Source organism: Protopterus annectens, chromosome 3.part0, assembly GCF_019279795.1.
Source record: "Protopterus annectens isolate FY-2018-M chromosome 3.part0, PAN1.0, whole genome shotgun sequence".
Classification (NCBI taxonomy): domain Eukaryota; kingdom Metazoa; phylum Chordata; order Ceratodontiformes; family Protopteridae; genus Protopterus; species Protopterus annectens.
Window position 1 is genome coordinate 244,680,025 of NC_056731.1, and position 17,561 is coordinate 244,697,585.

General features: G+C 38.6%; 1 protein-coding gene across 3 annotated transcripts in view; it reads right to left on the bottom strand.

Moving 5' to 3' along the window:
* The window catches only part of LOC122796327 (maternal DNA replication licensing factor mcm6-like), a 501,477-nt gene that overhangs the window by 116,392 nt on the left and 367,524 nt on the right, over nt 1-17,561 (bottom strand). For all 3 annotated transcript variants that reach the window (XM_044064723.1, XM_044064721.1, XM_044064724.1), the window contains exon 13: nt 12,699-12,860. In XM_044064723.1, coding sequence (XP_043920658.1) covers nt 12,699-12,860 — 162 coding nt within the window. The remainder of the gene's footprint in view (nt 1-12,698; nt 12,861-17,561) is intronic.

The following is a 17,561-nucleotide window of genomic DNA, read 5'->3' on the forward strand; positions in this document are numbered from 1 at the left end:
TGTTATACTTTCCTTTAGGTTACTGGAAGTCGTGTCTGGAGCCTGCACGGCTTTTTGCTTAACAGCTGTAGTACTTTTCCCAGTCAGTGTTTTTACTTCATCTTTTGCAGCCGATTTTCCTTCAGGTCCTCCATTTCTTTTTTCCTGGCATCTAGACAGTACACATGCTAGCCAGTTACTGGCATTTAGCCAGAAAAACAAGTCCACTGGCTTCTCTACTAAGTTTCTGTTTTCAGACTGGGAAAGCTAGAATTAATCTATTAATTAAGCAATGTGCAGCCCTCTTGGAAGTCTGCAGTGGTTAAAATGTTGACCTGAAGAAATATGGCTTTGATAAGGGAGGTGGTCTCTCTACTTTATCTGGTGGCATTTTCTAATGAAACAACTCTGGCATTGTGGGAAAGATTGGCCAAACAGAATACTTAAATCAAAGCCATTTGACACTGCCAGATTTTAAAGAACATTCTACCATCCAAATACTTCAAGCTGCACATAGCTCGTTAGAGAGGGAACACACACAAATAACAGGTTATTTTTCAAAGTGTATGGAGGTGTCCCCCTCAAAGCTCACTGTTGAGCAGACTGCCATTAGTCTTTTTTCAACTATAAATGTGAACTGTGGTCAACTGAATATGCTCCCTGCTTGCACAAGAGCTACCCTCACCAAGCTTGCAAAAATACTCTAACTGTATAAAACCCAATGTAACAACACTCTTTCTCACTGTAAAGAAATACAATATTGTCAAATCAGGAAAATACATATACTTTGATTATAAAAGAAACAAGTAGACAGACCCAACAACAATCAATATAAAGTGAACCTTGACCAATGTGCTGGAGACAAAATTTCAGAAACTCACTGTACCCCTAATCATCTATCAGGCCATTCAACAACACACTGCATCCTAAAATTAAGCAACATGACAACTTAGAAAGTTAAGATATTCTTAAAGAGCAAAGGGATTAGAAAATAACTGGCAGAGCAGGCACCAGTGTTTGATATATTAAGACAGGTGAGACTCATTTCTATTTGAAATCTTACACTGAGAATACACACAGAGCACAAGAGTCTATGGCTACAACATGAAACAGTTACCCAATAACTGCCAAAATTTTGAAAAAAGTTACCACTAGAAAAACACAACTCCCATGTGGTATTCAAAAACACTTCATTACATAGGCTGCAGAAAATTAGGATAGCTAATATTAGTATTTCTAATGGCAGGATTGCATGTGAAGATGTGTTTTTAACCCAAGGAGCCAGACCAAACCTTTCTGGTAGTACAAGTTGCTCCATGGCTTTGAATGATTGGTTTAGGCAGCCCATTTGTTTAGCCAGGAAAGTGCAAGTCACTATGGCCAACAACAATGAGACTATAAAACAAAAGTTGGCAAAGTTTGAGAAGTTACCTAATATAGAAGGCTCAACTGGACAATCTACTTTCAGGAAACAGCGGCTGCTAAATAGGTGCAAAAGGGTTACGTTTCTTCAAGTACCCGAATGGTATACAAAAACTCGCCTTTTCATAATGAATTACTTTTTTGATAAGATCAGTTTAGAATTTATGGATATTCTAGCAAAGGAAAATGAGAGTACCTTGGGAATTTTGCAGAAAGATATTAATTGTTGCAGGAGGAAATTCCAGACTTTCTCGACATGATGGAAAGTGACTATTTACACATCTGACAGGATTGACAAAGAATGTGTTAGATTAGAACCAGGAAGAAGGAAAAATTGGTGAGGGATAAGGAACAGTATCAAGTTAAAACATGCCAAGCCCCACTTCTCCAGATATTAACTTCACCAATACAAAGCTAATTATTGATGGTGAACACACTGGTCTGGATATTCTCAACATATACAGCATGGGCACCAGCAATGGAATTTTTTTTGAGGAAATGAACATGCCCAGGAGATACTCAAGGATCCAGAACATGAGCAAGAACAAATGTCATCAACAGAGGTTGGATCCTCAGTTGGATGATTACAAAACTCAGTCAGCTTTACCTCGACCACCCAAGAAGAGGTCGAGGACCTGGAGACAGCAACAGAGACACTTGCTGAAAATTTGCGTTGCAGGTCAAAATACTGTATGCAATTTCAATAGTTTTAGCATTTATAATTACCGTCATCCCCTTATATGGGAATTTGTTTTGTAAGGGGTTTAAATTTTGTTCCCATTTCCAAATTTAATTTAGTGAAGTTTGATTTAAAACTTTTTATTTGTAAATTTAACCTGGCTTTAAGGAGAATGAGCATTTTGCTGACAAAGCTAGAGTTTTACAGAGAACCAGTACTTTAAACTCTTCTTTGAATGCTTTGTTTGTGGCCTTGAAACCAGCATGTGAGAGGAACTTGAGATCTTTTAAATCCACTCTTTTTGTAACTTAACCAATGAGAAGGCAAAACTGATGAAAGAGCTAAGTGGAAAGAGGTCAATTACGATAATGCAACCTGACAAAGGTGGTGGTACTGTTTTAATGGACTGTTATGCATTTCCAAAAAATGCTGCAGTACCTGAACAATGGGGAATTTTTGTCATTGCCAATACAAATGAAATCAATGTAGTCCATCATATGATAATTTTTTGTTTGGAGGCCATTGTAACCAATTATGGCTAGAACAATGCTACTTATGAATACCTAAAGGTGGACATGCCAGTGATAGCATGTATTTTCAGGATCCCAAAGGTACACAAGTCCATAAAAGATCTTCTACTTTGCCCTATTGTAGCTGGTCTGGGACTAAGACTGAATTCCAAACAAAATACAATACTCGATTCACTGGTAAATGAACGGTGTCAGGTCCCACAAAGTCACACTTCCTTTAATATTAACTTCAGGTTGAGCGCTTCCATCTACATGCAGTAGACTTCATCAGAACACCATGTCCTAAAACATCACTGTTTAAATAGTAACAACCTTCCAATCACATCACAGCATCAATTAACCTCATTAATATTCAGAAATTCTAAAATCAATTAACCATACAAATGAAATTTAAAGTTAAAACCTGTTTAAAATCATGAGTAAAATTTCATGATAGACTATATAAGTAAATACACTAATACAATATGCAATTATAAAGAGTATATGAAAATATATATATAACAATATATAAAATGTATAAATGAATATATACAAGAATAAATATCAATGGGAAAGTAATAAAATGTAGAGCTATAGTTGCCTAACTTAACATATTTATATATTGCAAAAAATAGCTCTATTTGTAATGTATAAAATTAAAAATTATTTTTTAAAAAGAAAATGAACCAATTCAGGAACATAAGAGTTTGGTGGAAATACATTCATTTAATCCAGGGGGGTAGCTGCATTCAATAAAATTTGCCATTTTACATCTCTCCCCCCAGCTTTGCTTTGCTTTCACATTTCCCCCTCTGGGATTAATCCTAACACATTCTAATATGGCAAATTTAAAAGTATCACATGTATTACTGGCTTCCAAATGTCTGTATAAAACATTATTTGTATTTTTTTTCTTATACAATACAAATGGTCATAAATATGGTTCCTCGGTCGTCTATCCATTTTTCCTACATAAAAACTGGAACAATTGGTGCAGGTAGACAACATGTTGGGTCTGGCAATTTCCCTTCCTAAACCTAATCAATGTTTTATTGGTATTGCCTAGGGTGAGGGTAATCTTCCCTTACTACATGGCACTAATTACAATGTCCACATTTACTTGTACCCTTTATCCTGTTTTCCTTTTTCCCCCATAACACTAGTTTGTATTTTTATTTTGAGATTTGGTCCAGTTTTATACACAAAATGGGGCACATCCCCTAATTTATTGTGTACTCCATCTTCACACCTCAAAATATTCCAATTCCTCTGTATAATATTCTTCACTTCCTTAACAGTGGGACTATATTTTAATATACATGCTCTATTAAAATTTGTCTTGTCCACAACTGCTGTATTGATGGGTCCATTAAGAGTGTCATTGTCAGCACCCAACAGGGCCTTATACTTTTTCCCCCACTCAATTTTGACATACCCTGTAATGTCATTGATGAGTTCATTAGGATATCCCCTCTCTCTAAACATGCTTCCAATATTCTCAATCTCTGTTACCATCTCCATATAATCTGAAGTCATTTGAGTGGCTCTGATGCACTGTCCTTTAATAATGCTTCTCTTTTGACTTGTGGGGTGGTTGCTAGAGAACTCTAAATAAGAGTTACTGAAAGTCTCCTTTCTATATATTTTAGATTCAAACCCTCCTATTGTAGAATAATCATAGGTGTCTAAAAAAGGGATTCCCATATTAAAATTGTATGTGAATTTTAGGTATGTGCTGGACTTGAGATGTTCCACAAAATTTACATCATCATCCACGGTACCAGTTCACAAAATAAATATATCATCCAAAAATCTAACTAATGAATTGGTACCACACATTTTTTAAAAATATATTCATCCTCCCAATCTAATAGGACAAGGTTCGCATACATGGGGGCACAAGCTGCCCCCATAGCAACCCCCTGAACCTGTTTGTAGTACTCCCCTTCATAGTATATATAGTTGATGTCCAACACTATACCCATAAATTCTTCTAATAGACTTTGTCCCAATCAAATTGTGTATACCTCTGTATACTATTAGTAAATCTATTCATGCCATCCTCTTTAGGTATACTAGAGAATAATTCAACTACATCGATAGTCAAAACAATTTAATTTTCTTTCCATAACTGAGGGTTTAGACGACTAAAAGTCCCAAGAATCTTTTACAATATGTGGGACCTTGTCATAGATGTGTTTCAACCATCAATTACTTTTCCAAAAGGGAAAGTTTTACTCTTACTACCCGATATAATGGGGCAAAATGGGGGGTCTAAGCTCTTGTGTACTTTGGGAATTCCTACAGTGGTAGCTAACACCGGGAACTAAGACTGAACCCTTAGCCACATTTGTGGATTTTACTTTAAATTTTTTGTTGTTGACGAAAGCATGTTCTTAAGGAAACTTGGCATTTTTAAATGAATGAAAGAAAATTCCCTTCAATATGGACGCAACTTTTTTTCTGATAGATGTGAAAGCTCCGTTTTTGTTCATCCCTCATCATGAGGGTTTCTCATGGTTCCATGATGCCCTAGTAAGTGGCTCTGACCTTCAAAGTAGGATCAACCTACTAGTAGAAATTATGAAAGTGGTTTTGACCAACAGTTTTGTGTTGTTTGAATCTAAATATTTCAAACATGTTTCAGAAGTGGCCATGGGGTCTGCTGCAGCATCAGTGTTTGCAATCATCATTTTATGGTCGTGGGAAAAGTTATTTTTACATTGAACCAAACATCAGGACCTACCAGAGATATTCGGACAATATTTTTATCCTTTGTCCAGGTGACTTGGGTAGGTTATATGAATTTTTGATTTACACCATCACCACCACCTCATTTTTAGTTTTTAAAGGGCAGTTTGATGCAAATAAATTTGGATTTATTTTGATGTTATTAGGAGGACAACTGTTTTTCTCTACTGTATTCAAGAAAGAAACCTATTCCAACAGTATTGCAACAGCCACCACCCCCTATTGCAAAAGAAAAACATGGTTAAGAGTCAGTTCATTAGGTTGTCCCATTTCATTTGTGATGAAACAATATTTTGAATGACGTCAACAAAATGGTCTAAATATTTCAACACAGACACTATCCTATTGACATGATTGATGTTTTTAAGAATGAAATCATTAAAGACCGATCAGATTAGTGCTGAAGTATGGCCTTCCCGATTTGGAAAATAAAGCCAATGTGGTGGCTGATGACAAACATAGATCCTTTTATGACAGTGACACTGGGAATTTATTCCACAGGACCATGGTTTGTGGCTTTAATGAGGCAACCAAATGAGGTGAGAAATATCCTGCAGAGGAGCTAGCATAATTTTAGAACACAAGGTCTGTGCTAACGTTTAGGTAACAGCCCCACTGTAGTTTTTAGAATAAGGTCTAATTTAAAAAAAAAAAAAAAACTTTTAAAAAAGGTAGTAAAAGCCGGTTTAACTCTAATGTGGCTTTTAAGGGCATGCTCAAATGCAGTGCATGTACCCAATGTAGATATATTGCAGAAAGGATACATTTTGTGGTTGGGAATTTTTCAAAACCTGTCTATCCAAATGGGAAGTTTAAATGCAACACCAAAGGAGTCATCTGTTTAACACAATGTGCCACATATCCTGTTTTTTTGTTAAGACTACAAATTCTTTAAAAGCCAGGATTTACTAACATACCTATGTGATTAGTAAAAGGGACAACAGTAATGAACTATACAAACATTCTAATGATTGTCAAAATTAAGAAATTTATTTTCTTTGTTTTGGAGAAAGTACTGTTTGATTGGGGGGGGGGTGTAATTGGGAGGTTTATGTTGAAAAATGAACTATATTTGCAAGTATAGTTAGATTCCCCATAACCCCCCGGGCATTAATGACAGGGTATCTATCCATCAAGTCTTTTGCTTTTCAGAACGATGCATATTTAATTGTTTGGTGTGATTGACATTTCATTTTAATTTAATAAAAAGGATGTTTACAATTCTTTATTCAATATTCTGTTAACTATTTTGCAACTGGAATTTGTTTTGTGGCAGAAGAGTATAGCAAAGGACGCATCTGAGTTGGAGATTGTTGGAATAAGGCTCAGTACTGAGCATTTCCATTGGCCAGATTATCTGAAAATTGCTCAACTTAGTTTGTATTTAAGGCAGCACATTTTCCAGGGCCTGTGCTCAGTTGACAGGAGCTGCTCTAGGATTGGCTTGCTCTGCTCTCGCTGATCTCTAGAGTGAATCTAAACCAAATCCAAGGCATCTTTTGAAATCTACTGAAAATAATTTTTATTCACTGTACTGCACTTTTAAACTGTGTATCACTGAATTGCCACCTACTTTATTTCAACTGTTTTTAGCACTGTTTTAAACTTTTTCCTGCACTTTGTATTTTCTAGTACTTTTGTATTTTATAGCATAGACTAGATTCAGATTTGCCGAATCTAGACCATTTGGCATTATCTGAGCACTAAAACCAACCATCTTACATTAAGATGGACCGAGTATAGCAAAGGACCCATCTGGGTTGAAGATAGTTGGATTAAGGCTTAGTGTTGAGCAATTCCATTAGCCAACTTGTTTGAAAATTGCTTAACTTATTTTGAAAAAGGGTTCTCAGTGCTACACAAGCCCCGCGTTTGCACATTTTAAACACAGCTCCACAGACTGTGGCAATCAACCACTGCTCTATCTTCATCTCAGCAATCCAAGGCATGTGTTTTTGCGCATAGTGCACCTTCATGCAGCAATATGCAGTAGAGGTAACCAGTGAAAGCTATAGACGCAAATGCTAAAGAAGATCTATTTTCCCTTAGAACCTGCCCATGCTCCAACTGACGAGTCCCTTAAATTACACTTAGCTGCTCGGACAACACCTGAGCTAGGCATTTCTACAGCATTTGCCACTTTTACTGAAATCTAATCTCCAAGAGTCACCAAGAGTCTCGTATACCTGGACAGCCCCATTTGTATAGACCCTGCATTAAGCCCCCAATTAAACCACATCCTTCCTCAATAAAGTAAGCAAATTTACACCAAGTATTATGGATGTTCAGTTCTCTTCCATTTCTCCTGCCAGCCTGACTGACATACCTATCCTGAAGCAGTGCAGCAATTGCCTCATGTACACTGGTAACCCACTACTCCTAAAGAAACTCAAGCTCAATTTATGAAAGATGCATATACATAATTTGGAATCTTGCTCTCTTGTTCACAGAACAGTGACAATTGAACAGGTTAGCCCAAACACTAAACCTCCTGCACAGACCATGCTCTCAGTACATAAACCATCATACAAAGAGGTACTCACCAGAAATTTACCTAAACACCAGAGACCTCCGAAATACAAACATGCTATACCTAATACAGTAGTTACATCTAATACAGTACCTACAGCACTCAATACATATAAAACCACATGCACAAGTGTCTCACCAAACAAGCTCCTAAGGCAAAGCATATCTAAACCAATTTTTTTTGTCATAGGTGACTATAGTGAGAGACAGATGTCCCACTCACCAAGCTGGACAAGAAGGTTATCGTCAGCTGTCAGGTGCTAGGATATGCCAGATCACACACTTACTCAAGTCTCTCCACAAGCACCGTTATGACTCGTAGTTCATGTTGGGGTGACCGACTTGAGACGTGCCTCACTGGACTATATATGAAGAGACATGACTGAGCTCTCTGAATGTGCGTCTCAGGCAGGTATATCCCTAGCATTGAGCAGCATACTACCTTCACCCAAGAGCATACCACAACATAAACAAAAAATGATAGACTTCAACAATTGGCTTAGTTTTTGGTATAAGTTTTGGTATCATTCTAAGGGGATCAAGTACATGTTAGCCGGGGATGGCATGGTAGATAGACCAAGCTGCTTTGCCAGAGATTGACTTCATCTTTCAGCTCAGGGATTTCAGTTACTGGCTAAGGCTCTGCCTAAAAAAGGACTATGTGGGAGGCAAATGTCACAACAAAATTACCAAATATCTTCAAAAAAGCAACCTCAAGGTTATGCTGCCATATGCTAGGAGTCTAAACCTAAAACTGCACTCACTGGAAGCAGCCCTCACCTTAGAAGATGCTGACATCTGTGTAGTCACAAAGACTTGGTTTAAGGCCATGGAAAGCACCTTGGCCATACCAGGTTATAATACCTTCCACATTCAGACTACAAAGTGTGAGTACTAAAGGAGGTGGAGTATCAATATTCAAAGATAAACACACCTCTAGATTAGTTAAACAAAACAATTCCCTAGAACTAATCCAGGTCCAACTGACTGTAGGCAAGGGCCCTCTTCCAAATTACTGCCAGTTATAGGACCCCCTACATGAACCAGGATACCTACACTGAATGTTTGGATCTACAAGAATCACTCAAAATACAACCGCACGGTTTTAATTAAACTACCCATCCATGGATTGGGCAAATTATACATGTACTAACACACTTGCCCAAAATTTCTTGGACTTCATTCCAGTGCCATGGACCAATTGGTTGACACCCCCACAAGGGGCCCAAACATTCTGGATCTGGTGCTCACTAACATGTGAGATCATTGCACCACTCCCTGTGTGTGGCTCTCCCTGGTGAGGTCTGGTCATAAATCAGTTTCATTAGTAGCAACAGTAACATATAATCTACCATTAGCAGATACTAGACTAAAAAACTTACAACTTACTACATGATAGCATTAATAGCTTCATAGCCCCTGCCCTCTGAGAGCATGGACACCTATACTGGGATTTATACCAATGCCTTGTATAAGCATCTATACAAATGTATTGGACTCTGCCTTACCAGATAGGATCAAAACAAGATCCTCAAGAAAGAACAAACCTGCCTGGTGTACATCTGCCATTAACAGGCTATACAATAAGAGAAAAATTGCGGTCTAAGAGCAGGAAGAAACAGTCTCTGAATTGGAAGCATTCCCCCCTTGACTTAAACAAATGCAACATCTCATAAGGCATTTTAAAGCTAACTATGAATCCAAATTGGATTCACTAAGGATAACCATAAAGCCTTCTTTGGCTACATCAGAAACCTTAAAGTAAAATAAAAACAGATTTGGGCAGAATGAGTGGTTAATGGCACCACATATACTGAACCCACAGAACTAGCCAACCTGCTAGCTGTCAGGTTCAGTGAAAACTTCCCTTATCCTTGCCACATATACCCCAAAGCATCCCTATCACCTGCCCTCCACCTTGCATCTCCAACAAGCAGTTCATAAATGCTCTCTCCAAAGCCAAAAACACAGCCACTATGGGACCGGATAATATCCCAGGCTGCATTCCAGATGGATTAAAACAGGAACTAGCTGCACTGCTCGGTACTCTTTTTAACCACAGTCTAAGCACTGACTTTGTACCTGCTGAATAGAAAACAGCAACCATCCTTCAGTTACATAATGGAGGGGCCTCCACAGATCCGTAAGCCTGACCAGCCTAATCTGCAAGGCTATGAAAGAATAATCATGGACTTTATCAACAAAGATATTGAAGTGAGGATGGCCTAATGGTTAAGGTGTTTGCTTACAAACACAAGGTGCAGGGTTCAAGTCTCACAAGGGATAATTGGCTAGGCTTAAAATGGCTCGCAAGGGCAGTTAGCTTTGTACTAATCTATGAACCTATGAAAAGGAGGTGATCTCCAGGGCCAAGTCAAAGGCAATGTAAAAAGACATAGATAATCTCTTGGTAATACACACTGAATAGTTACAAGGTAATACATTTAGGGTTGGGAGGGTAGCTTAATGGCTAAGGTGTTTGCCTTACAAACACAAGGTGCAGGGTTTGAGTCTCACAAGGCATAATTGGCTAGGCTTAAAATGGCTCGCAAGAGCAGTTAGCTTAGAACTAAACTATGAACTATGAACCTAAATGCTTGACCCAACCCACTTTGGCTTCATTAAAGGAAGATCCTGCCTATTAAATTTAGTGGACTTATTTAAGAGTCACCAAAGCCCTGGACGAAGGCAAATCCATGCATACAGTCTACCTGGACCTGGCCAAGGCCTTTGACACTATTCTCAACTCAGGCATCATTGATAAACTCACCCAGCTGGAGGCATCATTGATAAACTCACCCAGCTGGAGATCAATCAGTAATACTGTATAAAGATTGAAACAATACTAATTTCATGAACTTTAATTGTATTTTGACTTAGGAATGGGGTCCATTACCATCATAGTATTAGAAACCAAGTTAGAGATCAACCTGTGTAATACTGTCAGGTGGGTGACTACCGCCACCAACAGACCCATAACCAGTGCTGTTCCACAGGGATCTGTGCTGTGGCCCTTATTTTTTTGGAATCTACTTTTTGGATGTACAGGATAAAACAAAAGGCCTATGGCTGACAAAGTTTGCTAATTGCAAACCGAGTGCAGTCAGAGTCCCCAAACAATGTCAACATCCTACAAGAGGGAATTAGGCACACAACTGGTGCCAAAGTCATGGGTTAAAGCTCAATGCAAAACAAATGAATCATCCTCCTCTTCAGCAAGGGCAATGTCCCTGCAGATTACCACCACCCTAAGCATGCAATCAGTGGTGAGAGATTTGGGCACACAGCCAGACAGCAACCTTTCCTTTGATACCACGTCTTGTGTGTTAAGAAAGGCTTTCTATGTCACCCACCTTATAATAAGGGCACTGCATCCAGAACAAGATAGGTTATAACCCTCCCGTACTCCTCACTCATTAGGCCAATAGTAGAGTACAATGCTAACTCTGGCATGTACCTTGCCAGGCACCTGCAGCAGCTTGAAGGACCTCAAAGGTTTTTTACAAAGAAAATTCGGGGCCTTCAGCATGCATATTACAGACTACTCAGAGGTGACTTCTGCCTTACATATTAAGCAATCATAAATCCTGCTTTAATGTAAATGCTGCACATTCATCAACCAAATGGTATAAGATGCACTCACTCTAGGGAACTCAGCCTAGTATGTGACATCAACAGGACTTGCTGGAGAAACATCCATCTCACAACGTTTACCTCTCCTCTGGAACAAACTTCCAATTCAGGTTAAGCAGAGCCCCTTGCTGACCCTATTTAAGACTAACTTGGATAATTGGATGGGAAACCGCAAATTCACGCTGGGGGTTTCATCTCTGTCCCTCTCGAACAGGGGCAGTAGTTGTTGGCTTAGTTCCGCTTAATACCTTGCTATTCTTGGGAACAGAGGTTGTACTTGGCTAGGCTTGTTAAGGACCCTAGGGCCATTGGCCTAATAACCTCCTATGATCCCTATCCATTTTGAACTGCATTTTAAATTGCATATATTAAAGTAATAAAACCATGAAATACGTCCACCACAAGATAGCACTGGACTTGACTTTAAATGGACAATCTAGGAGGGAAATTTTTATCTGATAAAGTTCACCTTACTTGTAGTGGATGAAAGCACGTACAACTTTTTGGGTGTATGCTTTTTTGTTCATGTTTGTGGAGTTGCAGACTGAATTGTTGTTTGAAATAAGATAATAGTAATTAGGTTTTCAAAATTACATAATAAGCTTCCCAACAAAAGCTGCAAGAAGCTGGCTGCTAAATGCACATCTCTTTCTTACCTAGTCATCAAGAAGAAACATAGGAAATTAGGTCAAAACAGTCAAAATAATCTAACAGAAAAGGTAGACAAATGCATGGTTTCAAATTAGTGGGAAGACTTACAGGTGGCACATGGCAATTATTTTACATGCTGTTTATGGCAAACGGAAATGCACATTTCCAATAAGTGCAATCTTCATGTGCATAAACAACCCAGATGAAAATCTTGTAACAGCAAGTACATACCCAGTTCTTATACTGTTCTAAGGGGTATTCCAGAGTAAAATTATGCTGACCCTTGCCATATTCACCACAGGATCAATAAATGGCCCCTGAAGGGATGTGTGCAAAATGTATGATATAATCTGGATGTAATACTGTATAAAGTACACTACAGTCCACTAAAAAAGCAAATATGCGAGAATCGTGGAAAATACAGAGCTAATACAGGAAATGTAAGAATAAGGAAATAATAGTTCACCTCATTACATTTCATGAATCACAAATAGTATATTTCAGTTTAAAATAGAAAAAGAGCACATGCTTATATGAAAGGCTACCTCATCACAGCAATGCATTCGAGCCATGGCTTCAGACAGTCTAATCATACTTTCCAACTGTCTAACCGTAATGCGCCAAGCTGTTTTCACAACTCCATTGCTATCTCTTTGCCTTAGATGTCGATATTGTTCAACAATGAATTCTTCTGCTTCCTTGGTGATCTGAAAATGAAAACATAAAATATGTCAAGTAAGTTTCTAATGATTTGTTCTAAACTACCTGAAGGTACATGTGAGTAACTGCCATGGTGCATTACTCAAATCCCATGTATTCATACAAGGCTAACATAGATGAAAGGACTAGAAGGAGAGGAGTGTGTATGTAATGGGAACAGCCTACAACTGTCAGCTCCATTTCATGGTTTGAACTACACCATCACAATCTCAGTCTCCTATTAACATTTCCAGGAATCAAAATCAATGAAACTGCACTGACTAGTATGAAAAAAAACTATTAACTACATATAAAGGGAGAGTTGACACATCTCACCTGCAGTTATTCCACTGGTTTGAAACCTTTTTTTCATCTCTTTGTACAGGATAATCTGCAAAGCATCACACTCTGTATTCATATTTAACAGTATAACATATAGAAGAACAATGCAGGATTTCAGACCCGTACTAATCCATACATCTGGATTATCCTATAATTTTGACTGGGGCTATCAGGAGACTCCCCCACCTTCTTTAACACCTGTCTAGTCATAACAAAAGCAAACCAGTGAGAAGCAAATGTGTAGATGTATCCAGTTTATTTTACTTCCTTTCCATCCTCATACTTTCCTTACCTCCACTTTTATCCTTTTGTTTACACCCTTCACCTGGGGGTATACTAATCAACTATTCTATAAAATGCCCTACCACATGCATCTGTACAAGTGTACTCCTAATTTGTGACTTTTCAAATTGAATGGAGTCTACAAGCCAAGTAGAATTAGTTCAGTACTATATTTTGCACTTTAACCGTATTTACTGTAATCTGCCTTACATACATTTGTATTTGTTTATTCTTAAATTGTTGCTTGATTGCTTTGATATTACCTTTTCCTGTATATTAATTGGTTTGTACTATGATTGCTCAAATCTAATTTGACTTTTGTGCTCTGCACCCAGATTGTGGCCAGAAAAGGTCCTAAGACCAGCCCACCCACCCAGTTAAACACAATAAATGAAGTTCATACTTTACCATTAAAACCCCACTCCCAAACTACAGGACTCATTTTACCATGGCCTTCTGTAAGGACCACATTGAGCAAAGGTAACAGCACAGACATTATTATGAGCTGTCCATTAAGCTGGAGAGAGAGAGACAACTGCCCCAATTAAGTTACCCTGGAAACTACTAATCCATACAAGTAAAATTTCACATGTTTAGGATTAGCTGCCCTTGGTCATTTTTCCCCTAGCCAGTTTTCCTTTTTGTGCTTGAAATATCCTATCCCATTTGGCTTTACACATCCCATGGTTGATAATTATATATTACACCCAATGAAAATAACTGGGATCATACCATAGATAATTTGAGGGGACATACATGGGATAAAGCTTTTAGGATCTCTCCCTGTCCATTAGTACTACCAGGGACAGTCCTGGGATAACTCTAGTTTCCGATCCATAGCACTAAGTTGCACTTGAATAGAGACAAGGATGGACTTTGTTTTATGTGGATGGGGAGTCTGTTCCAGAGCAGCAGTATCATGTGTGACATGCACCTGTCCATCCAAACTATTCTGTTAATGTTGCTGAAGAGGTTTAGATCGCTAAACAGTGTATCGCTGATGCCATTTGATTTGCTAATGTTCAGTAAATCCATGCGTAATGGGTCAGAGGATGCCTTGTAAGCCAGACATGGTATCCTACAGACTAACAGCTGGCTTAAGTACAGCGATAGGGTTCTGAGTTGGTCCATTTAGGACATGTTTAGACCTTGTATCTCTCAGGAAGGTATCTCTGTGGGCATTCCAGTTGTTGAATGTGTCTGGATAGATACATGCCAAAAGGAGAATTATATTCAATGATTGGCCTAATGAAAGCGGGTGATGACATCCCTGGATCATGAGACAATCCCTTTGTTTATGAGCTGTGTGTCAAAGGAAAAAACTTCAAAGACCAATTCACGTTAGGTTCAAGCAAGGAACCCTTTATTACTTGCAGCAAGGAGACAAAGCATGTATGCACAGGGTTTGTCTAAATGATTAATGACTAGTAGGTTATACTTATACAGTTCTCTTCCTGTCACATAGATGTTACATTCTATTGCTAACGTAGTTAGACACAGCTTTCTGTATGTTCTACAGAAAATAGTTAGACTTATTGCTGACCAAGTTAAAATATCTGTCATTCCGCAAAAACATTGAGAAAAACAACCTGGCCTTGGGTTTATGTCAGTCCATTTCAGCATTTCAATTCTTCTATTGTACTGTTCTAATACATGTGTTACATTTTACCTAGATTCATGGTACATTTCTAGCTTCAGTACAAGTAATGCTGACTACGGTTTAAACTTTCAAGCATCTATTGTTTTCTTTATCAATGGCTTCTAGCAACTGCATGTTTTCTCATGGCATAAGCAGAAATCAATATCCCTTTGTTAATTTTCATGACATTAGTAGAAATGAATAACTTCTTGTTATTTGCTGACATTAGCAGAAAATACAATGCTTCTTGTTAAGTTTCGAATGGCTGTACAGATTCATGCAGTGTGAACAGAATAAATGTATTAACCCTTTTAAATCTCGAATGCACTAAGCATGCATATTACTATTACATATTTTTCTAACATTTCCCCCCTTTTAATACTTTTATTCTACTTTCAAGATAAGCATAAACAAACAGTTTTTCTTCCCCTAACCTCTTCCTATTCAGGATTTGCAGTTAAGAGAGTCATTCAGTTTAAACTTATGAAAGTCTTTTCAGATTAACAATTCTTCAAGTTCAGCACCTTGGTATAAGGTTTCTGAAACTGACATGTCTATAAAGTCTTTTCATGCAAGGGATGCAGCAGCACACACACCACCAGTAGGATCATTCCTACACAGATGGCAATCAGGATGTTCATCAGGATACTGCCCCACCCCTCAAACAATCTCTGGAAAAAGTCCGTCAATGGATTTGGTCCTGGTTTGGTCATGGCTGACACCTGCTGAATTACCTCAAGATGACTATCTCATGTTTGTGGTCAGGAATATATGAACAGCACTCCTCCTGGATTAAAGCGCACGTACCTCCTCTCCCCGCTAGGGTGAAGTTGAGCCATGCGGTTTTGAAGCACTACATTTCTCATGGCAGTCAGTTCATCAGTCACAAATTCTAGAGCGGAAAAGGTTGCATTACTCATTAGAGAAGTTGACAATTTTCTCAGTTCCCAGATTGATTTTGTTACTCCATATGCTGGCAATACACCTGCCCACGAGATGATGGTATCACCCAAGTCCATATGTGACCGTCCATTTTTCCCTAAGCTCACAGCATGATGGTTTTTCCAACCTGCATTGATTTGCCCCACTGGATTGACAGGCTTCTTGATTTCTCGTCGAACATTCCGGATTTTCCCTTGAGGTAAAACTGCTGTGTGTCGTATGGCCGGAACCAGGTACCCCAAATAACTGCCGGACCAATTCTCAGGTAACCACTTGTATGCTTTCCTACCACATACAAAATAACAGTCTTCTACTTTGGTAGTAACTTTACTATGCCCTGCCTCTGGATGAAACATTTTTTTGTCCATCATAGACAGTTGTCTATAAAGGTCAGCATTATGTTTTACTTCATCAGTTGTCCTATGCATCAGCTCAACAAATGAATCATAGCTCATGTTGCAATAGGACCCTGTGTTATCAGTTTTATTGTAGCATCTATAGGGAAAAGTCACATTGCAATTGCTCCAACCCACCTGAACTGTATCATTTTTGTAAAAAACACACAGTCCCCTTCTGTTGAACAGACAAGTGCAATGCAACTTTATCTTGTGACATGACATCTGATGTATCATAGACTAAGTTTTCCCAGATCTTGTTGGCTCCTAGGGGGACTGAGGTTAACAATAACCCCCCGTATGCTGTTGGCAAAGCTGTGCAAATCCAGCAATTCGAAACATTGAAGGTCTCAGCATACACATATTTGATTGCCTGGCAAGTGTTGAAGTTTGGGTGCCACTCTGCGTACAACTCTGCACGCTTGTTCAGTCCAGTTTGTGTGGCTGAAAAAAGGAATGGCCACAACAAAAAGATTATTGTCACTAGTACAGTCAACAGGATGGTTATGCAATACTTCAGAGGAAACGGTTGTTCTGCATTCCTGTTTTCTCTCTTCCGAACAGGTACATCTGGATCTTACTGGATCCTGTCATCTTTATTTTAGACGTGTTCTTACACTCTCTGCCCTAATAGGACCTTCAGCACTGATGGTTTCTTCACTGGGGTTGAGAAGTATCAGTCCTATTGATCAGACCCCCTTTGTAGCCAGATTTTGTGCTGAGGGCCCCGATGGAGAGGTAAGATTTTTGTCCAGTTCAAAGTTCTTAACAAGTTTGCAGTGCATCAGGTGGATCCACAAAGCTCGCTCTGCTATCTTGACTGCAGTGGGTGTCAAAAGAAGCACCTGGTAGGGACCTTCCCACCTTGGTGATGACCAATTCTTCTTCTTGACAACTTTTATCCACACCCAGTCCCCGGGTGTCACTGCCACCTCTGATGTCTCTGTTTGCTTTCTATCTGAAACAGAATTTGACTGCAACAGATGTTTAGAATTCATGACTTTCTTCATATATTCAGCTAGTGTAAAATCAGCTTCCTGGTCTGATGACATGAGAAGTTTCCACTGGGGTATATAGTAAGCCCTTCCAAATAACTTTTCAAAAGGAGT